Below are 26,273 nucleotides of genomic sequence, written 5' to 3' on the forward strand. Positions count from 1 at the left end.
AAGGGGTGAGGACACGCCTTCCTGCTGCTGCTGCTGCTGCTGCTGTCAGCAACATGCCAAATATTTCTCCTCCAGCAAAATGAATCATTGAGGAAGTGAGCCGATAAACCAGATTAGGAAACTTTGTGTGTAAGTGTCACTCTTTCTGCCCTCATACTAACAACAATTCAGTTTATGGGTTAATATATGTGCAACATGTGTTCTGTTTGTGATTCTCATTTACTGTTTAAGTCTGGTTGTTGTTTGTTCTGATTTATTATTAAGTCTGTGTAGTTGGCTAAATGTGTGCAACACTTTAAATTAAGAGAATTTCTGCTGAAGCAAAAACAAAGTGTAAAATATTGTATAATATATATGTATATAATAAATATTGTAATAATAATAATAATAATAATAATAATAATAATAATAATAATAATAATAATGATAATGATAACAATAATAAAATTAACAATAATATGAATTATAATTACAACAATATTGATATGATAACAATAATATTAATAATAACAAAATGATAACAATAAATGTTAACATCAACAATAAAATTGATTCTTATTCTTATAATAAAAATAATTTGTATTATAAAAATAAAACAGATAAAAGTAATATTGATAATAATATTAGTTATTATAATAAAGATAATAATATAAATAATAATCATTATTATAACAATAATGAAAGTAATGATAACAAATATTATAATAATTAATATTTAAATATAATATTATATCAGTATAATAATAATAATAATAATAATAATAATAATAATAATAATAGTAAAAAATATAATAATAATAATAATAATAATAATAATAATAATAATAATAATAATAATAATAATAATAATAGTAAAAGTGATACTTAACCTTTTTTTAAAAGGTTTGGCTTTTTGCAGTATTTCTAAATTGATAGACTTGACTACTTATTTTAATATGAATTGATTCAAATCTTATCTTAGACCACAAACAAATTTCAGTTTTATCTGCATTTAATTAAAAAAAAAACCTGCTCATAAATTCAATTATGTCAGAGAGACATGATGAGAGATGGAAGTGCAGGGTTTTTTGGTGAGACTGCAATTTACAATAATGGACATGGTGATGTGAGATGATGTAAATAAGTGGAGGAATGTATAATGAGAATAAAACGGGTCCAAGAACGTTTCCTTGAGGAATAACACTTTAAAATTATGTGTCTCTGATGCACAAGCACACATTTATATGAAAAAACGTATAAATATGTGTGTAAAAATGATCTTTTTATGAATTTAGAGCCGATCTTTTTTTAATGTTTTGGGTTAATAGGCCATAACGATGTTTAACAAAGTGTTTTATAGCAAAGGGTGTGATACCTAGCCAATAAATAAATCCCAGTATCATTACTGTAATTACAGTAATAAGAGAGTGAACGGATATCCGGACCCTGAGGCTGAGCCTGGTTAATGGAATTCAGCCCACATCAATCTTATCACATATGTAACACGTCTGGATGTCATCTGTCAAAATGATGGGTCGATCTCGCGCTGTGTGGGAGGGCCAACACCTTCATCACGTCGAGCTCTGATCGCGAGAGCAGGTGTGTGTCGACACGCTGAAGTGGAAAGTCTGAAAGCAAAGCGCGGGGTCATTCTTGCAGTTAACCTCACGGACTGGTTCAGTCGGTTTTTACTGAGTTTCACAACACAGACAGAGCAGCCGTGTTTTATTGCACCATGTAGACTGTAGCTGTCAGGCTAGCGTGGTGATTCAAGGCATAAATCTCTGTGATGCAATGAAGACTTTTAACTGACGTAGGAAAGGTATATCATGTTTTGTTTTCATCAGAATTACAAAAGAAGAAAATCTGGAAATATTTAGTCATAGTTCCAAGTAAAACAACATACTTCATGACTAATGAAACAAACGCTAACATTAGAATTTAGTCACTAATATAATTTAATAATGAACAAAAAAATGTCTGTATTTACATATTTAAGATTAATGTACGAGTCAGAATTCTGCATTAAACCTGCAAAGAAACAGCTTTTGACTTCAGGCCCTCGGGCAGCACTGCATTCAAAACAGACATGACTCTGTAGTGGAAATTACTGCATTAAAAACAGACATGACTCTGTAGTGGAAGTCACTGCATTCAAAACAGATATGGCTCTGTATGGCTCTGTAGTGGAAATCACTCTATTAAAAACAGACATGACTCTGTAGTGGAAGTCACTGCATTAAAAACAGACATGGCTCTGTAGTGGAAATCACTGTATTAAAAACAGACATGAATCTGTAGTGGAAGTCACTGTATTAAACACAGACATGACTCTGTAGTGGAAGTCACTGTATTAAAAACAGACATGACTCTGTAGTGGAAATTACTGCATTAAAAACAGACATGACTCTGTAGTGGAAGTCACTGCATTAAAAACAGACATGGCTCTGTAGTGGAAGTCACTGTATTAAAAACAGACATGACTCTGTAGTGGAAATTACTGCATTAAAAACAGACATGACTCTGTAGTGGAAGTCACTGCATTAAAAACAGACATGGCTCTGTAGTGGAAGTCACTGTATTAAAAACAGACATGACTCTGTAGTGGAAGTCACTGCATTAAAAACAGACATGACTGTAGTGGAAGTCACTGCATTAAAAACAGACATGACTCTGTAGTGGAAGTCACTGCATTAAAAACAGACATGGCTCTGTAGTGGAAGTCACTGCATTAAAAACAGACATGACTCTGTAGTGGAAGTCACTGCATTAAAAACAGACATGACTGTAGTGGAAGTCACTGCATTAAAAACAGACATGACTGTAGTGGAAATTACTGCATTAAAAACAGACATGACTCTGTAGTGGAAGTCACTGCATTCAAAACAGATATTGCTCTGTAGTGGAAGTCACTCTATTAAAAACAGACATGACTCTGTAGTGGAAGTCACTGCATTAAAAACAGACATGGCTCTGTAGTGGAAGTCACTGCATTAAAAACAGACATGGCTCTGTAGTGGAAGTCACTGCATTAAAAACAGACATGGCTCTGTAGTGGAAGTCACTGCATTAAAAACAGACATGACTCTGTAGTGGAAGTCACTGCATTAAAAACAGACATGGCTCTGTAGTGGAAGTCACTGCATTAAAAACAGACATGACTCTGTAGTGGAAGTCACTGCATTAAAAACAGACATGACTCTGTAGTGGAAATTACTGCATTAAAAACAGACATGACTGTAGTGGAAATTACTGCATTAAAAACAGACATGACTGTAGTGGAAATTACTGCATTAAAAACAGACATGGCTCTGTAGTGGAAGTCACTGCATTAAAAACAGACATGGCTCTGTAGTGGAAGTCACTGTATTAAAAACAGACATGACTCTGTAGTGGAAGTCACTGCATTAAAAACAGACATGACTGTAGTGGAAGTCACTGCATTAAAAACAGACATGACTCTGTAGTGGAAGTCACTGCATTAAAAACAGACATGACTATAGTGAAAGTCACTGCATTAAAAACAGACATGAGTCTGTAGTGGAAGTCACTGCATTAAAAACAGACATGAGTCTGTAGTGGAAGTCACTGCATTAAAAACAGACATGACTCTGTAGTGGAAGTCACTGTATTAAAAACAGACATGACTCTGTAGTGGAAATTACTGCATTAAAAACAGACATGACTCTGTAGTGGAAGTCACTGCATTAAAAACAGACATGGCTCTGTAGTGGAAGTCACTGTATTAAAACAGACATGACTCTGTAGTGGAAGTCACTGCATTAAAAACAGACATGGCTCTGTAGTGGAAGTCACTGCATTAAAAACAGACATGAGTCTGTAGTGGAAGTCACTGTATTAAAAACAGACATGGCTCTGTAGTGGAAATTACTAATTACATCTTTGGGCTTCATAACGCCTCTTCAGAAACAGATGGGTGACGTCTTGGAGACTAAGTCCAGTCTGTGGTTCAGGTAAGTCTGTAAATCAGGTGCTCGTTTTGCTTTGACAAAGACACAGACACAGGAGTGGTTTGGAAGGCAGTGACACAATGTGTGCTGTTTATTACTGGATCTGTGACTTACTGTGCAACAGTATAGAGTCATTTATTAAATGCTTTACACAACCTTTAAAAAAATGTGTATGAGAAGTGTGCGATGTGATCGTAAGCTGTACTTAAAACTCAACCGTTGTTAAAGATCATTGAAGCATTAAGCCACCATATACAGTCTTCTTATCTGGTGTCAGTGTTTCTGCATGCATATGGGTTAGTCGTATTGTGGACATCCGTTCACACACAGAGAAATGCATCGGTTATTACTCACTCGCTCAGTCACTCACACAGAAGACGCTTCACTGAAGGTGTTAGAGAGCTCTGTGACATTTGCTCTGAAGCATCAGGCGTTCAGAGACGCAGGGTCGCTATGATTGACACTCTCCCAAACAAGAGGAACAAACAGAGCCACGAGACACGTGAAAACAACACCCACTCACTCCGTCGCAAACAAACGGGCTGAGAATGTGAAGGACGAATGGACAAATGGACGCTGATGGCAGTGATTCCTGCCCCACGGCTCATCAGAGCAGCAGGTCTGTGACTGAGGGCAGCAGCTCAGTCAGTGCGGACTCCACGTCGGCGGTCTGAGTGACGGGGTTCCCACGGAGATCAAGACGCTTCAGCTTGGGGCAGGAGGCCAGCGGCTGCAGATCTGCCACGGTGGAGATTTCTGTGCATTACGGTTAATGGAAAATAACTCGGGTGTTGATGTGCAGAGTGACACAAGCATCAATGAACAGAGGGAGAGAAGAGGAGTCTGATGATTCAGTCTTGATGTCAAATATGAAGGGAAGGATATAAATATCTCAGAGTATCAAACTTTGTTTGTTCTGTAATCGTTTTTAGGTGTCGCTCGTGGTTTCTGCCTCTGCAAAGCAACACCCTGCTCAGCTTGTTGATTGACAAACCGAGCATGTTAGGTTATCTGGACTCCAGAAACCAGAAACTAAATCTGATTTATCTGATTTCATGCTCGCTCACTTCTTCTCCTGCAGAGCCTCCAGTTTGCAATCTGTCAACATGCATTCAGACACAAACAAAGTCGATGCAAAGGCTGCAGAAGTCGTGTTAGTTAATGTCGTTTGTGTGTTCAGACTTCAGGTGAGTCACAAAATCCTGATCCTCTGGATTTTATCTCAGAACCCCTCGGTTGAAGTCTGAGGCGGATATACCCCTGAGAAACACGGCTCAATTTCATGTTTCTGATGCAGCTACAAAGGACTGCTGTTCAATACTTCCTTCTCCATGCTTTGCCTTTGTTTGCAGTCCAACAAGCAGCAAGGCCCCTCTCCTTTGGAATCATCTACCAGTCCGGGTCCGGGAGGCAGACAACCTCTCTACTTTTAAGAGTAGGCTTCAAACTTTCCTTTTTGATAAAGCTTATAGTTAGAGCTGGCTCAGGCTTGGACCAGTTCTTAGTTATGCTGCTATAGGCTTAGACTGACACACTGGGTCCCTGTCTTTCCCTCTCTCTCCTCTCTCTGCCTGTCTCTTACTTTAACTCTTCCTGTCCCATTAAAGTTACTAACCATAGACCTTTCTATTTCTGAGTCCCTGAGCTCCATTGTCTCGTAGGTTCCTCTGGATCTCTGCTGCTGTGGACGTGCCAGACTCCAGCTGCTACAACTACTACTATCCGTCTCACCACTATCATCTCTCTCTCTCTCTCTTCATCTCCCTCTATCCCTCTCTCCAACACGATCTCAGCAGATGTGTGTCTTACATGAGTCTGGTCCTGCTGGAGGTTTCTGCCTGTTAAAGGAAGTTTGTCCTTGCCACTGTAACTTGCTAAATGCTGCGAAGTACTCTGCTTATGGTGGATTAAGATGAGATCAGACTGAGTCCTGTCTGTAAGATGGGACTCGATCTTATCCGGTCTTGATGTTGGGTCTTTGTTAATGATAGAACATAGAGTACGGTCTAGACCTGCTCTGTTTGGAACGTTCAAGCCTCCTGACTGATGTTTGCAGGTCATGTTTATCCAACACAAACGTCCCTGCGGTCAGACTCTGATGATTTATGCACGCCACAAATGATCTGAACACACAAACAGTAATTTATGTCATTTAAGAACAAACTGGTCGCAGCCTCAGTGTCAAGACGTTCATCGGAGCCCGTGAAGCATGAAGGGTGGAGAGTCTGTGACAGTGATGAGTCTCTTCCTTCCCTAATGAAGCCGTTTATCAGTCAGCGTTGATCATCGACTAAAGTTTGGAGTGAAAACAAATTATTCCTGCATTGAGCTAAAGAGTCTCGTTCTCGCTGCAATTTTCTAAACTGTGTAAACACCTTCTCGTGTAGTGCGTCTTCACACACCATCAGCTGCTTGCGCTCCTAAGTGTGGTTGTTTCTTCAGCACTCAGAGCTCATTCACACGTTTCCTAGTAACTGGTGCTCTGCGAGAGGACATAATTGACCTCTTTTCACTGACAGAGCAGATTCAGAAGAGGAAAACCTGCACCAAAACAAACCGATGAATGAGTTACTGAGTTATTTAAAGGATACTGTTATTCCTCAAGAGCAGTTCCTCCAGTTTAGGAAGGTGGTAAACTCCCTCCAGGCTCTCTATGGCGTTGTTATCGGCCTCCAGGACCTGCAGGAGAGAAGACATCGATTTAACCAAACAGGTTGCAGAAGAAGAAGAATCAATACGTGCATCTTCTGCTGTAATCTACCACAAAGTAAGAAAATAATCACAGCTGGATTAATCACCTCCAGGCACTGCAACATGGCAAACTGAGGAGGCAGCTGCTGCAGCTCATTGGACGACAGGTTGATGTGAGTGACCAACAGGAGCTGGTCCAGGTGGCACAATGTGGTCAGGTTCTGTGAGAACAGAAGGAAGAGAGAGAGAGAGAAGTTACTCTCTAAAACTGGACTGTAGACAAACAGCTGAATCTGGTTCTGTAGTTCTGAACCAACCTTATCAGAAATACTGAAGACGCGCACTTCAGCATACTCCATCTTCAGGATGGTGTTCTCGATCATGAACTTGCTGCACAGGTCGCCGTAATACGCAGATCGCATAGAGTCCACTTCCTAAAGCAGAGCATCAGAGCAGTCAGTAACACTTCAGACCTGCACATGAGCAGAGCTCAGAGTAAACCCTCAGTCATCAATCAGCTGCACAGCTGGGATTCATTTTCAGCTTCCTGTGAGCTGGATGGAATCTGAGAGTTTAGGCAGATATCTGAAATATGAAAACGTCCAGAATAAAGTCGTCTCTTTGTAATAAAAGAGAAAACTAAACATGTTGGGAGAGGAGTTGAGATATCTAAGAAAGAGGATGCAAAGTATAAAGATGAAGATTCAGTTTCATGGCCAGGCATAAAAAAAACTTAACACAAGAAGAAGATTTACTTTCCTTACTTTTCAGACAATAAAGGCAACAGATAGATGGAGGGATGGATTTGATAACAATGATAATAGATGAGATGAATTGACGGACTGGTCGGTTGGATGGATGGACTACATTGGTGAATGGATTGGACATTTACGGAGGTATGGATGATATGATAGAGGGATACATGGATTAAGGTATCCAATGATGGATGGATATAAGAATGGATGGATGTTAGGATGGATGGATAGATATAAGAATGGATGGATGGACGGATATAAGAATGGATGGATGTTAGGATAGATGGATAGATATAAGAATGGATGGATGGACGGATGGATGGATATAAGAATGGATGGATGTTAGGATGGATGGATGGATATAAGAATGGATGGATGTTAGGATGGATGGATATAAGAATGGATGGATGTTAGGATGGATGGATGTTAGGATGGATGGATGGATATAAGAATGGATGGATGGATATAAGAATGGATGGATGGACGGATGGATGGACGGATATAAGCTTGGATGGATGGACGGATATAAGAATGGATGGATGGACGGATGGATGGATATAAGAATGGATGGATGGACGGATGGATGGATGGATATAAGAATTGATGGATGTTAGGATGGATGGATGGATATAAGAATGGATGGATGGACGGATATAAGAATGGATGGATGTTAGGATGGATAGATATAAGAATGGATGGACAGATGGATGGATGGATGGAGAACAAAGAATTGATGGATATTAGGATAGATGGATGGATGGACGGATATAAGAATGGATGGACAGATGGATGGATGGATGGAGAACAAAGAATTGATGGATATTAGGATAGATGGATGGATGGAAGAATGGATGGATGTTAAGATAGATGGATGGATGGATGAAACAAGGGATAGATGACTGGTAACGGTTGATATTATGGATAATGGATAAATAGATGGGACAATAGATAGGATGGATGGATGGATGGATGGATGGAATGATGGATTTAAAGGATGGACATAATGTTGATGGAAGGACGGATAAACGGATGGAACAATGGATAGGATGATTTCAAGATGGATGGATGGATGGATGGAAAGAATGATGATTATAGGATGTATGGATGTATATATGGATGGTTAGGAACGAATGAAGGATGATTATAGGATGGATATGTTGGATGGATGGAATGACTGATTGATGAAAAGATGGATGGATGGATGGATGGATGGATGGATGGATGGATGGATGGAAAGAATGATGATTATAGGATGTATGGATGTATATATGGATGGTTAGGAATGAAGGAAGGATGATTATAGGATGGATAGGTTGGATGGATGGAATGACTGATTGATGAAAAGATGGAATGATGGAATGATGGATAGGATGGTTAGTGTTGATGAATATAGGATGGATGGATGAATGGATGAATAAGATGAATGGATTGATGGGAGGACTGATTGATTTCATGAAAAGATGGATGGATTAATGGATGATTGAATGGAGGAGTAAACAGAGGTTTGGGTGATTGATTGATTGATAAAAAGATGAATGGATAGATAAGTTACAGGATGGATGGATTGCTTTGATGGATTGCTTTGATGGATAGATGGTTGGAGGGATGGATACATGGACTGAATGGATCAATGAAGGGATGAACTTTAGTGATCCAAACCAGTAAACTGAGGTCACCTTGAATATAAATCACTGTTAGTATCAACTATCAGAGTATTCATTTATTAATTAGTGATTTTGAGGAAAATATTTTGTGAAGTTTTGTCAATTTCACTGTTTGGAATAAATAAAAAAATAAAAAAGAACTCTTCCTCATCTAATTCATGTGTTGTACTTTGCTGCCCTTATTCTCTTTGTAAATTATATATTTTTAATGTCCAACATTTACATTCTGTTTGTGCTTTTTAAATCTGTTTTAATTTAATTTGTGGTCATTAAGTTTAAATGTGTCCCTTTATGTGTCATTTTTAATATTGATAATAAAGATGATTTTAAATAGATTTTCAGGTGTTGCTTGATTTCATGTGTTTGAAACTCACTTTGAGAGTTTGGAAATGAGCCAGTGTCTCCTTCTCGTATCCCAAAGGGTCTAGCGCCCTCATCAGGAGGATAATGGTGAGTAGGCACCCTGCAGAGGTCACACAGACTCATTATCAGAGGTACACTTCAGCTCGTTGTATCTAAGTGGATGAGTTTCTTTCTGAAGCACTCACACTTGTTGAGCGGCTCCAGCTCTTGTAGCTGGTTGCAGGATTGAAGCTCCGACTGTAACACCGAGGTCTTCTCCACCGACAGCTCACTCCTGCAGACAAAAAGCACACTCTTCATTCCTCACCCACAAACAACAAGAACATATCGTGCTGCTGCTGTGAAGAGACGCACTACCTGAAGAGCTCCTGATCCGTGGCTGAGTCTCTGCACCAGCTCTCAGCACGACCTTTGGAAAAGTTCACAGAGTGAGGAGGCTGGAGGAAACAAACACGTGTGAAAGAACATGACAGGTAGAGCGGTGTCTCACCTGTGTACAGAGCACAGTCTCTGTGAGTGTGTTTTTCAGTCCAGTGCACCGTCAGGTTGTGTTCATTGGTGATGTCGCTGATCGTTCCTGGAGGAAGATCGCAGATCTGAGCGGGTGTTAAGATTCAAATCAGGACAAATGTTGATTATTTATTCCATGAGAAAAAATATTCCAAAATAAATGAGCCAGCTTGAAAAAATTAATCTCAGCCGAGCGCTTGGTGTGAGGCTGCACAGTAAGTCTTTGGCACGCTCCACTGCCAGAAACAGCAGACTGGTTGAGCGGACTGAATTACACCATGCAGGTTGGAACACAAAAACAGTAATTAAACAAAGGACTTAATGAGCTAATTCATATTTGCAAAGAAATTAAAACAGTCTCTCAGTGAGCGCTGAGTGCCTCTATTGTATTTTTAAAATCTGATAGATGCTTTGCAGGTATTCAACGAAAACACAGAAACATCCTGAAGGCAGCACACACACCCTGCAGACCTCTGCTTTGGACTCACACTCCAGAAACCAACACACAGATATCACCGCTCTCTCAAACACTCAAACATTTAACCACTGAGCTCAACGTCAACGATAAAATATCACTTTACAGACGTTTGCTGACCTCAAACTTTTAAAATCTAACCAAAGACTTTCTAAGGGAACCCTGAAGCAAACAAAACAGATTCCTCTAAAGATGCCAGAGTCCAGAACAAGTGAAACAAGTTTTTCAAAACAGAAGACTTGACAGGAAGTCCTGATGAGGAGGGAACAGACGCATTCCTTAACAGCAACTCCTATCAGAGCTCACTGATGAAAACTTTCTCTCTCTTTGGAGGCAAATACCTCGAGCTGACGAGTGTGAGGTATGTCAGAAATGATGAGAACAGACTGTACTGTTAAATTAAGGACCTGTTCAGACACAGTATGAATATAAGAGAAGGAAGGGAGGGAAACATTGAGTAGAGGATACCCAGACGGGGCTGTGTTTGAAGTGTGGATGGACGCTTCTCCACTCGACTCGCTGAGGCTGACCGTCCAGCACGAGCAGGAGGCCGACGGACTGAGCCTGAGAGAGAGAGAGACAGAGAGAGAGAGTGCGGTTAAAATGTCTCACAAAGACGCTCGTTATTTATCTGATATCATTTCCTGGTTTTATTGTTGTATGCACTTGGAAAAACTGGCACTATGATATCTTCTTTCAAACGTTGTGTAGAGCAAGTTCAAACCTGAAGACGTCTCTTAATGGTCTGCTGCCGATGGTTAGAGGATGAGGACTTGTTTCACTAACTCTACCTACGCTCTGTAACACGTCACCCCTGATAGTCATTTCAATGTGAACCAACCGTATTCAAATTGTTCTGATCTGACTCTGATCTGTGTTTCTCTCCTCAGGCAGTGGAGTATGACGGCTGGTTGGACCCGGTTTTCCTCACTCAGTTCATCCTCTCTTGCATCATGGGGTAGGAAAGCATCCAAAGCGTGCGTGTGTGTGCGCGCAGTAAAAGCAATCAACACCGTCATTTAGTGGGTTACACTGAATGTTCTGTGGTTCAGTGTGATGAAACCTCTCCCAGCTCACAGTTTCTCTTTGTTTTCATGTCACTCTAATATTGTGAAATCTGGCCTCTGGTGGATGACTTATGAGTGTTTTGATAACGTTATTGTTTTACAGGTTTGTTCTGATGTACTCCACCGTGCTTTGTACTCAATACAACTCTGCTCTAACCACCACGATCGTCGGCTGCATCAAGGTAAGCTGCAGAGTCACGTGAGGTTACAGGTGACACTTTAAACTCTGCAACTAAAAACCTTCTCTGTACGCAGAATGTGCTGGTGACGTACATCGGGATGGTGTTCAGCGGAGACTACATCTTCTCCTGGAAGAACTTCATCGGGTTAAATATCAGGTATGGAATAATCTCTGTATTGACCAATCAGGTGTCTGCAGGAAAAACAGTCTGTATGGAGAGCAAAAGCAGGAGGAACACAATCCAGCATAGCGACGGCTCCCATGGTTGTTAATCTGAGGGGGATTTCTTTCTCTCTATAAACAGATATCTGCATGAAGAGCAGCTAACAATCTGTTCTAGATCAAACATTTACAGAGACACAAATCTGCGCATGTTACAATCTCTGAGTTAGAAAGAAAGAAACAGAAGCGTTACAGCTCCAGACACACATCAGTTTAGTCTTGTGAATCATTCTTATTCTTGTTTCATTAATACATCCACAGATAAAGCGTTGAGGTTGGCTTCCTTCAGCGGTATGAACATGAAACAGAAACTGATGTTCTTGTGATGTTTTTGTAATTAACAGGTCTTAAGTTTGCTGAAATAACATCATGATGCAGATTAGTCAAAAGTAAAAAGTCAAGCTTTGTCAGGTCTGTCCTCAAGAGAAGAAAACTACTTTTACAATGTTTGTTTGTTGAATGGAGGTCTATGAAAGAGGATTAGAGACACTGATGTTTTTTTTTAGGTCTGACCTTCTTCACAGAATGTTCCATTTGTTCTCAGAAATCTGACATCAAAGACAGAATTCTGGAATTCTGCTTTGATGTCAGAATTCTCGAACACCTGCTGTTGCTCTCCATGCAGACTGTTTTTCCTGCTGACACCTGATTGGTGGATACCACTCAGACTACAGACAGAGACCAGAACCCTTCTCAGACTAAAATCCAGACCCTGAGATCCAGATTCAACATGTTTCTGAATCAGAATCTGTAATTACAGGTTAGTTGTAGCTGAAGTAAAAATCTTTGTTAAGCCTGTCTTTAAGAGGAGAAGAAAACTACTTTTAAAATGTTTGTTTGTTGAATGGAGGTCTATGAAAGAGGATTAGAGACACTAATGTTTTTTTATGTCTGACATTCTTCACAGAATGTTCCTGATGCTTTCCAGGAAGTCAGGAAATCTAAATGCTGATTGTCTTTAGTGACACAGCATCGAGCAGATTTGTGTCTCAGTGTAAATGTTTGATCTAGAACAGATTGTTAGCTGCTCTTTATGCAGATATCTGTTTATAGAGAGAAAGAAATCCTCCTCAGATTAACAACCATGGGAGCTGTCATGACGCTGGGTTGTGTTCCTCCTGCTTTTACTCTCCATAGGAATTCACCCATAACACTCAACTGTATTTTCCAAAAACCCTGCTGTTTTTCAAAATATGTGCATCTATATCTTTTCTCTAACACAAGTGATAACCCCTTGTTCTAAAAATGGAAGTAAAAAATGCAGTCCGCCGAGTGTCCACTAGAGGCAGTTTTTATCAGCAAAGGAAACCCCATCAGAGCCCATATCACACATTCATTTTAATATCAGCACTTCAACTTGTTTAGTTTGTCCCTGGCTGTAAACATGAGATCTCCAAGGTTTCTCTGTTCATGACGCTGCAGGGGGGTGAACTTTTGTGATTTAATAGTTGTGATTATATGAAGGCTGAGAGTTAAACTCAAGCATGCATGATTAGGGGCATGAGTAAGTTTCCACTTTGGAGTGTTGAGGCTGTTGCCTGGAGGCTCACTATCTGCCTCAACTGCATCCCTCCTCTAAGACGATTAAAAGTTAGGCTGAGTCAGCGTTTCCAACATGGCGGCCGTTTGGCTGTTTGTGTGAAGTCTATGCACTATGCAGTCTATTGAAATGATTAAAGATGACTTTTTTAAAAGATAATTTGTTTGCATATCTGATGTTTCATTACAGACGGGACTCAAGTTTATAACAACAAAGCCGACAGAAGCAGACTGAAGCAGGCCATTTATTCAGGTATGCTCTGTCTTGTGCACAGGCTGCATGACTGCATGTTTCACCTGTGACGTAAAGGTGTAAATGCATCTGTAATTACAGGTAGGTAAATCTGTCAGTGCTTCTGTACTCATTCTATTATCAGTTCAGTTGCACTAAAGTGAAAGTTTTAATCTGCATGTTGAAACAGTGAGCTCAGTGAGGAGAAATGTGACGAACAAACCTTCAAATTGTGAATGAGAGGAAGTTTGTCCCATAAAAATAAGTGAATCAACTCACATTAACAGGCCTGGAGAAGGCGACAGCCACCCTCTCCTCTTCTCGGCTGACGTACACACAGCTGATCATCTCCTCTCGCTCGGCTGATGAAAGAAAAGTTAAGTATGAGCATCTCTTGTTTGATAAATGAAGAAGTACGCACACACACAGCTCTGGATGGACTTACCTCTGCCCAGCAGCCAGCGATAGTAGAACCAGGCACTCTGGTCATTGGGATCGGTGAAGAAGGCGTTCTGTACGAGCTCGTATTCTGCAAAATAAAACAGTTACAGGCTGAATTAGTCATCAAAGAAGAGGACACATAAAATGTGCATCAGAAAAACATGAATATGAGAACGGACAGTGGAGCACAGGAGCTGCATTTGAACTCAGATGAAATGTGGTGGAGCATTTCAGAGAGAGGGAGAACCCAGCAGCCTCCCTCAGGTGCATCCAGCGACCTTCACAACCTCAATATCTGAATGATGAAAACTTCTGGATGTTTATCTACATGAACAGTTTGAGCTTCTCAGCTGATTTGTGTGCAAAATACAAAACAAAAAAAAACAGAGATTTGAATAAAAAGGATGAATGTTATATTTATCATCTGGTTCATGTTGAGATGAAGTTTTTTAAACTACATTTTTTGTCCATAGAATAGTGAAGCATTTTTCTCAATGAAGCACACCTCAGACACTCTACTATAACTGCTGTATGGCCTTACACTGCCCCCTGTTGGTACTGTGAGGTATTGCTGACGGCACATTCTCAGCACAGCAGCAAAAAAACTCTCACATGGTGTTTGCTGTGACCAAAATCCTGAGCCTACAGCTGTATGGAAACTCTGGACTGTCAGATTTCATTTTATATGATTTGATAGTTTTTTTCTGCATACATATGTATTTATTTATTTACTTCTTAATTTTTGCTCCACTTTTCATCTCTCAGGGATATCAGGGTCAGATCTGACAGGCAGGAGGATTCTTTATGTTATTTCTTATTACCTGCTGCTGTGTACTTCAACAACCACCAACACTGACATCCCTTTGTTCTGTCTCATATGCATCAATGAGATTATTTATTTATTTATATTAATTTATACAGCTTTAAAAAAAATAGTCCCTCAGATTCACTAAAGCGTCTGATTCTTATCAGCTGGAGACGGACATTTCATGGAAAAGTATTATTCTAATAGTCCCCACTCTCCTGCAGACATTGTAGTTGTTGAAGATTTGTTAGTTAGATATGATAGATGTTTGGATATGATCTAGATATTCTACTTTTACCTATAAAGTTTGAACTTAATCTAGTTTTTCTCTTTGTTTCTGCAGAAGTCTCTGCATTTTTCTACAGTTCTAAATCTCACAGAGTCAAACTTGTTTTGCAGACAACTGGCTCTCATGCTGTCTAATGTTATTATTGCAAAAAGTGAACACCTTTCATACGCCCTATAACCACTGTCAGGTGGTTATGCCACATGAAAACTAAGGGCTAGTAAAAAAACAGAATAAATATTTAAAGGTGACATATCATGCAAAATCGACTTTTTAATGGTTCTCTACCTGAAATATGTGTCCCTGGCATGTCTACAAACCCCCCGAGAGAGAAAAAAATCCATTCTGCCCGTTTTGATTTCTACACCTTTCTGTAAATGTGTGTGAAACGAGCCGTTTCAGACTTCCGTGTTTTTGTTACGTCACAACAATATCCGGTCTGTAATGGAAGTCAGAGCTCGGAGCTTGTTCAGCCCATAGACTGTATAAAACACAACTCAACCCCTCCTCTGTTTTTCATTACCTGCACAAATGTGTGCTAACAAGGAGCTTAGGAGGGAGGCATGCTAGTTGCAGGCTGTCTCAATAAACACAAAGGTCGGTTTTACTCCCCACGTCTGCAGATTTGAAGATCTAGTGGATGATTTTTATTTGTCATGGATAAGTGCTAGCGCTAGTTAGCATAGCCACATAGCTACATGTCGTAGCTGTAGCTGTGTACCAAGACACACGTCTACATACTGACAAATAAAACAACAAGAAACACAGAATCTGTGACCAATCCTTCAGAAAAGGTCCTGCTGCCTTTCTGGTAGAGGTCTGTTTAACTCCCCACGTCTGCAGATTTGAAGATCTAGTGGATGATTTTTATTTATCACGGATAAGTGCTAGCGCTAGTTAGCATAGCCACATAGCTACATGTTCGTAGCCGTGTACCAAGACACACGTCTACATACCGATAAATGAAACAACAAGAAACACTAAATCTGTGACCAATCGTTCAGAAAGGTCCTGCTACAGGCGCCTCTCCGTCAGGATCAGATTCTGGATCAGATTCAGAGGGTTGAAGTAACGCGATCTGTGAGCAGCCGTGTATATTCAGCCAACATGTAAACATTAGATCAACGTGCCGGAGAGCCGAGGCCACATCCACTTTCTGAGGGGGCGTGGTCAGAGAGAAAACAGAGTGTTCTGAGGAGGGCTGAAGAAGAGGGCTTTTCAGGCATGCCAAAATCTGATTTCAAAGTGTTTTTTTGAGCATAAACTTTAAAGACATGTTTTGGGGACCTCTTAGACCAATATATATTGATAAAAAAAGCGTGATATGTCACCTTTAAAAGATGAGAAAATCATCACATTATGTATCTGATTTTTTATTATGAACCGATTATTCGCATATTCGGAAAATCACAAATCATCCCTGTCATTTGACTCCTTGGGAGATTCAATCAACACTTAACTGAAAATTTCACTTCCTGGAAAAGTCCAAACATCGGCCTCTTTTCCTGTTTTAAATCACATTTAACTTAACATTCTAATTTAAGGTAAAGTAAGAAAAATCTGCATTATTCTGTCGGCAACTTTAACTAATACACAAAACGACACAAGCACCAGATTAAGGCCGTGCGCCAAAACTCACTCCATGTTCAGTTTAGTGTTTGTGTTGTCTGCTTTCTTCAGTTTGTTAGATATCTCTCTCACTCAGCTCCTTCTCTGTTTCTGCTGCTTTTACTGACTAAGAATGCAAACAGAAACTAGCATTTTTGCCACAGTGTCAACAGGCTGAGGTCTAATTGATTTGTGGGATCAGGTTGTTCCTGTTAACACTTGTTTACTTGATTATATTTACAATGTTACAATGTCATTTAGCAGACGCTTTTATCCAAAGCAACGTACACTACCGTTCAAAAGTTTGGGGTCACCCAGACAATTTTGTGTTTTCCATGAAAACTCACACTTTTATTTATCAAATGAGTTGAAAAATGAATAGAAAATATAGTCAAGACATTGACATGATTAGAAATAATGATTTTTAGTTGAAATAATAATTTTGTCCTTCAAACGTTGCTTTCATTAAAGAATGCTCCCTTTGCAGCAATTACAGCATTGCAGACCTTTGGCATTCTAGCTGTTTATTTGTTGAGGGAATCCGAAGAAATTTCACCCCACGCCTCCTGAAGCACCTCCCACAAGTTGGATTGGCTTGATGGGCACTTCTTGTGTGCTGCTCTCACAACAGCTCAATGGGGTTGAGATCTGGTGACTGCGCTGTCCACTCCATTACAGACAGAATACCAGCTGCCTGCTTCTTCCCTAAATAGTTCTTGCATAATTTGGAGGTGTGCTTTGGATCATTGTCCTGTTGTAGGAGGAAATTGGCTACAATCAAGCGCTGTCCACAGGGTATGGCATGGCGTTCCAAAATTGAGTGATAGCCTCATTATTCAAAATCCCTTATGTCTGGTACAAATCTCCCACTTTACCTGCACCAAAGCAGCCCCAGACCATCACATTACCTCTACCATGCTTAACAGATGGCGTCAGGAACTCTTCAAGCATCTTTTCACTTGTTCTGCGTCTCACTAATCTTCTTCTGTGTGATCCAAACACCTCAAACTTTGATTCGTCTGTCCATAACACTTTTTTCCAATCTTCCTCTGTCTAATGTCTGTGTTCTTTTGCCCATATTAATCTTTTCCTTTTATTGGCCAGTCTCAGATATGGCCTTTTCTTTGCCACTCTGCCTAGAAGGCCAGCATCCCGGAGTCGCCTCTTCACTGTAGACGTTGACACTGGCGTTTTGCGGGTACCATTTAATGAAGCTGCCAGTTCAGGACCTGTGAGGCATCTATTTATCAAACTAGAGACTCTACTGTACTTGTCTTCTTGTTCAGTTGTGCACCGGGGCCTCTCACTTCTCTTTCTACTCTGGTTAGAGCCTGTTTCTGCTGTTCTCTGAAGGGAGTAGTACACATCGTTGTAGGAAATGTTCAGTTTCTTGGAAATTTCTCGCACAGAATAGCCTTCATTTCTAAGAACAAGAATAGACTGTGGAGTTTCATATGAAAGTTCTCTTTTTCTGGCCATTTTGAGAATATAATCGAACCCACACATGTGATGCTCCAGATACTCAACTAGCTCAAAGAAAGGCCAGTTTTACAGCTTCTCTAACCAGCAAAACCCTTTTCAGCTGTGCTAACGTAACTGCACAAGGGTTTTCAAGGTGTTTCTAATCATCCATTAGCTTTCTAACGCAATTAGCAAACACAATGTACCATTAGAACACTGGAGTGATGGTTGCTGGAAATGGGCCTCTATACACCTTTGTAGATATTCCATTAAAAACCAAACGTTTGCTGCTAGAATAGTCATTTACCGCATTAACAATGTATAGAGAGTATTTCTGATTAATTTAATGTTATCTTCATTGAAAAAAGAAAGTGCTTTTCTTTCAAAAATAAGGACATTTCTAAGTGACCCCAAACTTTTGAACGGTAGTGTACATACGATGTACGATACGATTTATGTACATATGATGAAACAATGCCCAGAGTTCAGGATGTTGGTTACTTTGAACGGTACCTTTGAGGAGCTGCTCCTCACAGACACGGTGGGAGTGTGTTTGTGGAGACGGAGGAGGGGAGCACTGGGAAGGCTCTCTGCGGGGTGAGGGGGGCTCGGGAGACTCTGGGTGGAGCAGTGGCAGCAGGGTGCTGCGGTAATGCCAGCTGGAGTAGTTAGAGAAGTTGGAGCCAATGAGACGATCGGTGAAACTCAACTCCTGATCGACGGGAACGCCTGAGACCTTTACGACCATCCGACGGTAATCCCAGCAGTGAACTGAAGGAGGACATGGAGGGAAATGTTGTGGACACATCAGGGCGGAAGGATTTATAAAGCCTTGTTATTATTGTTGTGTTTGTCTGTACTTACAGTTGCGGTCGTCAAGACTGAGGCAGCGGTCACACAGGCTCAGCTCTCTGGCCCAGTCCGGTCGAGGAAGCCGGGCTGAGACCCAACACCGGTGGTGCCAGCTGCCGTACGACTTTGGATTCACCTTCAAGCAAGACTCCAGAAAAGAAAGCTCGGCCTCATAAATCTTCTGGACTTCATCTTCGTCTCTGCGGAGAGTAAAGGACTCTTTATCCAATAAGTAGGACACTGTGGATTTTAAAGCGACCACTGCACACGTGAAGACTTGCACCTTACTGTTTATACTATCTCTGCAACAGAAGGTGTTAGGTTGGTTGTTAGATGTACCTGTCATATGTTTATTTTAGCTACCGGATGCATGAATTTCTCTCAAAATAAATAAAGTATTAATTAATTTATTTAAGTGATATGATACAATATAAGTGTCACGTGCCTGTTGTGCGTTCTAACCAGCTCTTATGATTTGTTTACTACATGATCTTTGCCTGAATCTGCAGATTGAAGCTCCAGGAGAGCTCAGCTCGACTGTAACTTCACACAGAGATGATTTGTGTTTGTTTGTGATCATCAATCTATGAAGATACTCTTAGATTTTTGTTACTTGTCACTTCACTGTAGGCACAGCTGCAACCGAGACAAGCTCTAAAGGATATTTTAAAATTACTTCCTCCTGAAAATACTGTAATTGCAAGGAAAGATGAAAAAGAAGACTACGGTTGAATTCACACCAGAGCTGTTTGGTCCACTTTGAACAAACCCTGGTCCATCTCCTTGGATAGTCTGGTACGTTTAGAGTTGTGTTTAGCTCATTTGAACTCTGGTTTGCTTGAAAAGGGGGGTCTTTGTTTGCTTCCAAGTGAACCCTGGTGCAGTTCACTTGAGGTGTGAAAGCAAAGTGGACCAACTGATACACCAAAGGCAGGAGGTGTAAAGTGCCATTGTGAGCAGAATAAAGAAAAAAAAGCAGCGTGAATCCAGATAATTCTGACGGGAATGTGATTAAATACATCCTGCATTTGACTTACGTACATATATGTGATTTGATACTTTCAAATCTCTGTCAATACCCTGCTCGGCGTCTGTGTAATGTAGTAGTCTCGCTCTCACTCTCATCAGGGCTTGTCTCCTCTTTTGCTGCCAATTCATCCGTCTTATGTAAAAGGCAACATGCTGGACAGCTCACTGCCTGTCCTGCTGGTCATACTGGGCATCTCTTGTGAAACACATGAACACCAAAGCAAAGCAGAAACCCAGTGTCTGCATACATGGTGTTACTTCACTATTTATGGGGTGAATAAGCCGGTGAAAGGGGATGGATTTTCAATTTTCAAGAGACGTTTTCTTCTTCTTCTTCGTATATGTTTTGGACAATACCACCACTAACGAGCAGTCACTGTGTGACAGTTGGTTCGGTTGGTTTGACAAAGTGCAGAATGAAAGAGAACTAAAAAACAACATGGAAGTGCAACTGCTATTTCACCCTCCAATCAAATTGAGTCCCCTGGACTATCATGTGAGAAAACGACCTCAGTGTTGCCAAAAAAAATCCGATGTGCATGATGCAGGCCTGGAATTTTACTTGTTGTTTCAGTTCATTAGTCAGGCTTGAGAAAATATCTTTGTATCAAGGTTTGGTCTTGAATAATCCTCCACCATGACATCTTAGTTTTACACAAACATTGGGTGCACACACCCATCTTTGATAAACACAGTGTCTGAAGTGAGTCCTCCTGAGGACGTACAGGTGAGTGGATAACAGGTAATGATCTTACTTCACAGTCTCCAGGTGCATCAGGATTTCTCTTCTGTAGTTCCATAGAGTTCCAAAGTCAGGGTTTGATGATAGAAGCTGCTGCGTGAGCTGGAGAGCCTCATCATCCCAAACACCCTCCTTCCTCTGTCGTACAGGATGAGGGGAGGAGGAGAAAAGAGAGAGAGAGAGAGAGAGAGAGAGAGAGAGAGAGAGAGAGAGAGAGAGAGAGAGAGAGAGAGAGAGAGAGAGAGAGAGAGGAGGGCATACAGGGCAGACAGGAGCACAAAATAAAACTGAGTAAAAGGTTAGATGATACTTTATCCTCTTCTAAGACTTCGACACGAAGAAGAAGATTGAAACAGTTTTTCTCCACATTGTCTGCAGCTTTTCGTCTAATCCCCATGTCTCTTTCTCTGCTGACACTAATCTTTACAAACAGGATGATGGTACCCGGTTATGATTTTAATGAAGGCTCTGGTATTTCCAAAAATATCTTGACAATTAAGGTTTTCTTTTTTAATGTGACTGAAACATGGAACGATTGCACATCAATCAGGGACTATTTTTCAGCTCCTCGTTCACATACATTTGGACTCAGGATGATGAAACCAGCAACTCCTTTGCAGCTCTGCAGCAAAAAAAACACCACACTCTGCCTGTTTGGTGACTATGAGTATCTGCACACTTTCCTCTGAGAGTTGCATGATAAAAGTTAAACTGAAGGTTGTCTGACACATTAAAAAAATGTGTATCAAGCCAGCATGCATCATGCAGAAGAAAAGCTCTTCAAGTTTTATCTCCAAGGGAAACTCGCCAAGACTGAAAATCTCTTTTTCAAGGGTGTCCTGACCAAGGTATACAAATATAACTCAAGAGGTGATTATAATGCATTAAAACACAGTAAAACAAGTCGATCAGTATCATAAATATATCAATCAGAACATCTACACAGATGTGTCCGCCTCCAAGTCACTAATACCCTTTAAAGCATCCAGTGAGACCAGATCCTTAAGTTTCAGGTCTCTCCTATTAAAAGCAGCAGCAAACTAAAACACCTTTTTCTACCTCAATCTCAGTCCTGACCTTTAGAGCAGACAGTATGAAAAGGTCCTGGGACTGAAGGTTAAAAGTTCCTGTACTCCTGTCTGACGTCTGTGAGAAGGTACGAAGGAAGCGGACCAAAAATAGACTCATAAGTAAATCAGAATACAGCCGTGTTTTAGGAGGGAAGACAAGGCAACACGTTCAGGAAGCAGGGGTTAAAATCTGTGATGCACCTCAGCGCTGCGTGATACACTGAGTCCAGAGCATGAAAATACAAGACATCACGATATAGTCGAAGACCAGTCTCTTTTTGGGCTGGAAGAAAGACAGGATTTGATTCTAAAATAAAAACTCAGTCCTAAAACCAGCTGCTCCATAAGAGATGCAGAAGAGAGGGATTCATTAAGATACAAAGATATCTGCAGGGAGACACAGTTAGCTTTTATTTGTGTGCGTTTTGTTTTTCAAAGTTATATTTTGGGGCTTTCACACCTTTATTTAGAGAGTGGATAGAGCTGGAAAACAGGAGAACAAGGGGGGGAATGACATGCAATTCCAGTCAGATGATTTATACATGTTCAGGGGCTTTCTGACTTTCTGCACTTTTCTCAATTCTCCTTTTCTTTCTTCTTGTAGCAGTAACATGTCTTCCTGTCTTCATCGTGTGTTCCTCTTCTCCTTGAACGTTATTGTAACCCTAATGAGCTCATGCAGCCTGATGTAGATAAAGCCTGTAATGGTTTAACGCTTCGGCTTTGAAACGGTAATGGGAGAACGTCTAATTCAACACGACTCAAAATAAACGACAGTGTTTAAAGGAACATACTTTATGTAGGAAAAATGCAGAAACTACGTACATAGAAGACAAAATCCATACACATGAAGGGCCCCCTCTAGAACACTACGCTCCGAGCATGTAGGCCTGCTCATCGTACCTAAAGTCTCTAAAAGTAGTATGGGAGGTAGAGCCTTCAGTGATCAGGCCCCTCTCCTTTGGAATCATCTACCAGTCAGGGTCCTGCAGGCAGACACCCTCTCTACTTTTAAGAGTAGGCTTCAAACTTTCCTTTTTGATAAAGCTTATAGTTAGAGCTGGCTCAGGCTTGGACCAGCTCTTAGTTATGCTGCTATAGGCTTAGACTGTCACACTGGGATCCTGTCTTTACCTCTCTCTCCTCTATCTGCGTGTCTCTTACTTTAACTCTTCCTGTCCCATTAAAGTTACTAACCATAGACCTTTCTGGAGTCCCTGAGCTCCCTTGTCTCGTAGTTTCCTCTGGATCTCTGCTGCTGTGGACGTGCCAGACTCCAGCTGCTACAACTACTACTATCAGTCTCACCACTATCATCTCTCTCTCTTCATCTCCCTCTATCCCTCTCTCAAACACGGTCTCAGCAGATGTGTGTCTAACATGAGTCTGGTCCTGCTGGAGGTTTCTGCCTGTTAAAGGAAGTTTGTCCTTGCCACTGTAACTTGCTAAATGCTGCAAAGTGCTCTGCTCATGGTGGATTAAGATGAGATCAGACTGAGTCCTGTCTGTAAAATGGGACTGGATCTTATCCTGTCTTGATGTTGGGTCTTTGTTAATAATAAAACATAGAGTATGGTCTAGACCTGCTCTGTTTGGAAAGAGTCTTCAGAGTCCAGCTCCAGTATTGCTATTTTTTATCTTAATGTGAAGGAATATAAATCACTATCTTATATTTAGTGTAAATAATATTGTGTGCATGCTGTAATTAAGTTTAACCTTAGAGAAACAGGCATCTCGTGCAGCCACGTAAATCTTCAGCTTCTTCTCTCGCTCCTTTCTTTTCTCCTCCTCTTGCTGGGCTGTGGATTTAATCTTCACTCGGCCGTGCTGTCCAAAGAAAAATAAAATAATGATTAAAATATTCAATAAAACAAGAGGCCTGTACAGTTTGAGTCTGCTGGTAGTGATTTTTATTAATAATGTAATACCTCTATGCACAAGGCAACGAATACAGCATGCTTTCTCGTTAGCAGATGAATAATGCAAATAAAAAGAATGCACAACATATGCAAAATAGTTAAATATCTTACCATGTTTTATATTTGAAGAGGAAACACTTTAAAATCTGTTAATAATATAATAAATAAGACAGATGTTTAGGGCTGGGCCTGAGTCTCATTCACATTACAGACACACACACAACTCACACACTGACTTTATAGTTATGACAAGTCAATATCACCAGTGAGATAACATATCTGATTCATTTAATCTCCAATAAAGTGAAATAATTGAGCACAAACAGCCTGAAGTTAGCTCGATAATTAGCTCCGTGTTGTCAGCTCATTCAAACCAGCACAGAAAAGCATAAACCAGCGATACAACACGTATCATGATCCCGTCTCATCACTGGGTGTTACAGTCTTTACATTATCGCTCAATAATCAATCACTCACCTGATTCTCTGCGCGGCTGCTGTGATATTATTTCAGAAAGCGGTTTGTTTTTGTCATGTCACTATCAGGATTCCTAACGACTACAAATATGTCCACTTCCGTCTCATGCCAGTGACGTCATCAGCCGAGCGTCTTCTCCACCTGCGCGCGGTTCGTTGAGGCGCTCTGGTGGATGAAGCGGGAAACAGCAGCAGGGAGCGGACTCTGAACAAGTAGAGAAGTCAAAGGTACACGTTTCTCCGGGTTTTAAGAGGATATCATCTCTACATACAAACTAGGGCTGCAACTAGAGATGGCGAGATGGAGCCTCTTGAAGCATTGAGGCTTTCCATCCAATTGGTTCACGCATGGGCCGAAGCTTCATGGTGCTCCATTTGCTCTACTGCGCCATCAAGTGGACAATAAATGTAAAATAAGCGCAGTGATTATAATGACACCATCCCTTTGATGTGTGAAGCTTTGAATTGAATAAGTGAATGATGTTTGTGATGCCAACATATAAATAATAAACTTCTTAATATGGTGTCTGTCTTTATGATACAAAGGGAAAGTGGAAACAAATTGGGGATAAGGTTGTGACTGTGCGCTGCCTCCTATATTTCGAATCGCGCACCAAACCCGCGAACTGGTTCCTGAATCAGTCACGTGGTACAGCCGGCTCGCGAGGTTTTGAACGTCATCATTTTCGGCCCCTCCCCTCAATGAAGCAAGCCTCGATACCAAGCGGCAAACTCCGGTCTCAAACGATGAAGCCAATGCGGAAGTGATATAAACTGCAATACATCGAAAATCCGCTTGAGGCTGGCTGCAGAAACACCGGAAACCACATAGATATGAATGGGAAAAAGACGATCTTTGCAGCATTAATAAACATGTTTACAGCCTGGTTCAAAAAACTGCTTGGCCCTACAACGCTAATCTCTCTAATGGCATACACTGTACGGGGGGTGAATTTTTTTCTAACGTGACGGTTCAGAAGATATTAAGATTATGAGTTTTGCCCAAATAAGGACATGACTGACGTGACTCCCGGTCGGGAACACACAGCCATTGGCTAAGAGACTCACACTACGTCACACTCTGCCTAGTTGAGTTCCGCATTACCAATATGGCTGCCGCCGTCGATTTGCTTCAAAACAGCTCTCAGGAACAGATGGGTGACGTCACGGATACTACGTCCATATTTTTTACAGTCTATGCTCGATACGCGCTTCGCGGAAACGCCCCCTCAAATACTCGACAAACGCTTCGAAGCTTCGGCACATCTCTAACATCACTACCAATTGGTTCACTCATGGGCCGAAGCTTCATGGTGCTCCATTTGCTCTACTGCGCCATCAAGTGGACAATAAATGTAAAATAATCGCAGTGATTATAATGACACCATCCCTTTGGTGTGTGAAGCTTTGAATTGAATAAGTGAATGATGTTTGTGATGCCAACACATAAATAATGAACCTCTTAATATGGTGTCTGTCTTTATGATACAATGGCCGGGTCAAAAGGGAAAGTGGAAACAAATTGGGGATAAGGTTGTGACTGTGCGCTGCCCCTTATATTTCGAAACGCGTACCAAACCCGCAAACCGGTTCCTGAATCAGTCACGTGGTACAGGCGGCTCGCGAGGCTTTGAACATCATCATTTTCGGCCCCTCCCCTCAATGAAGCAAGCCTTGATACGCGCTTCGCGGAAAGGCCCCCTCAAATACTCAACACACGCTTCGAAGCTTTGGCACATCTCTAACATCACTACCAATTGGTTCACTCATGGGCTGAAGCTTCATGGTGCTCCATTTGCTCTACTGCGCCATCAAGTGGACAATAAATGTAAAATAAGCGCAGTGATTATAATGACACCATCCCTTTGGTGTGTGAAGCTTTGAATTGAATAAGTGAATGATTGGGGATAAGGTTGTGATTGTGCGCTATCCCTT

General features: G+C 40.9%; 1 protein-coding gene and 1 long non-coding RNA gene across 2 annotated transcripts; one reads left to right on the top strand and one right to left on the bottom strand.

Annotated features, from left to right (window-relative positions):
* Positions 1-4,008: 4,008 nt before the first annotated feature.
* rabggta (Rab geranylgeranyltransferase subunit alpha) lies at positions 4,009-24,516 on the bottom strand. Its single transcript, XM_034673473.1, has 17 exons — positions 24,340-24,516; positions 23,974-24,008; positions 23,660-23,770; positions 20,887-21,011; positions 19,115-19,302; positions 18,764-19,021; positions 14,095-14,178; positions 13,929-14,011; positions 10,877-10,972; positions 9,914-10,019; positions 9,781-9,832; positions 9,609-9,697; positions 9,435-9,523; positions 6,959-7,075; positions 6,749-6,862; positions 6,542-6,629; positions 4,009-4,706 (listed from the first exon to the last, which is right to left on the bottom strand). Exons 2-17 carry the CDS (start codon positions 23,974-23,976, stop codon positions 4,558-4,560), a joined length of 1,752 nt encoding a protein of 583 aa, XP_034529364.1. The 5' UTR covers positions 23,977-24,008; positions 24,340-24,516; the 3' UTR covers positions 4,009-4,557.
* Positions 11,265-11,788, top strand: LOC117804979. The gene is made up of 3 exons (XR_004629308.1): positions 11,265-11,366; positions 11,579-11,657; positions 11,731-11,788. It is a non-coding gene; the product is annotated as an uncharacterized LOC117804979 (long non-coding RNA).
* Positions 24,517-26,273: the final 1,757 nt, after the last annotated feature.

This window comes from Notolabrus celidotus, chromosome 2 (genome assembly GCF_009762535.1).
Source record: "Notolabrus celidotus isolate fNotCel1 chromosome 2, fNotCel1.pri, whole genome shotgun sequence".
In the NCBI taxonomy this organism is placed as follows: domain Eukaryota; kingdom Metazoa; phylum Chordata; class Actinopteri; order Labriformes; family Labridae; genus Notolabrus; species Notolabrus celidotus.

Bases quoted from the DNA above. Each gene is read 5' to 3' on its own strand.
- rabggta (XM_034673473.1), bottom strand. The intron at 21,012-23,659 runs GTTAAACTTAAT...CCTGTACGACAG, and splicing joins GAGATGCCTGTTTCTCTAAG to AGGAAGGAGGGTGTTTGGGA. The intron at 10,973-13,928 runs GTGAGTTGATTC...TCTCTCTCTCAG, and splicing joins CCTTCTCCAGGCCTGTTAAT to GCTCAGTCCGTCGGCCTCCT.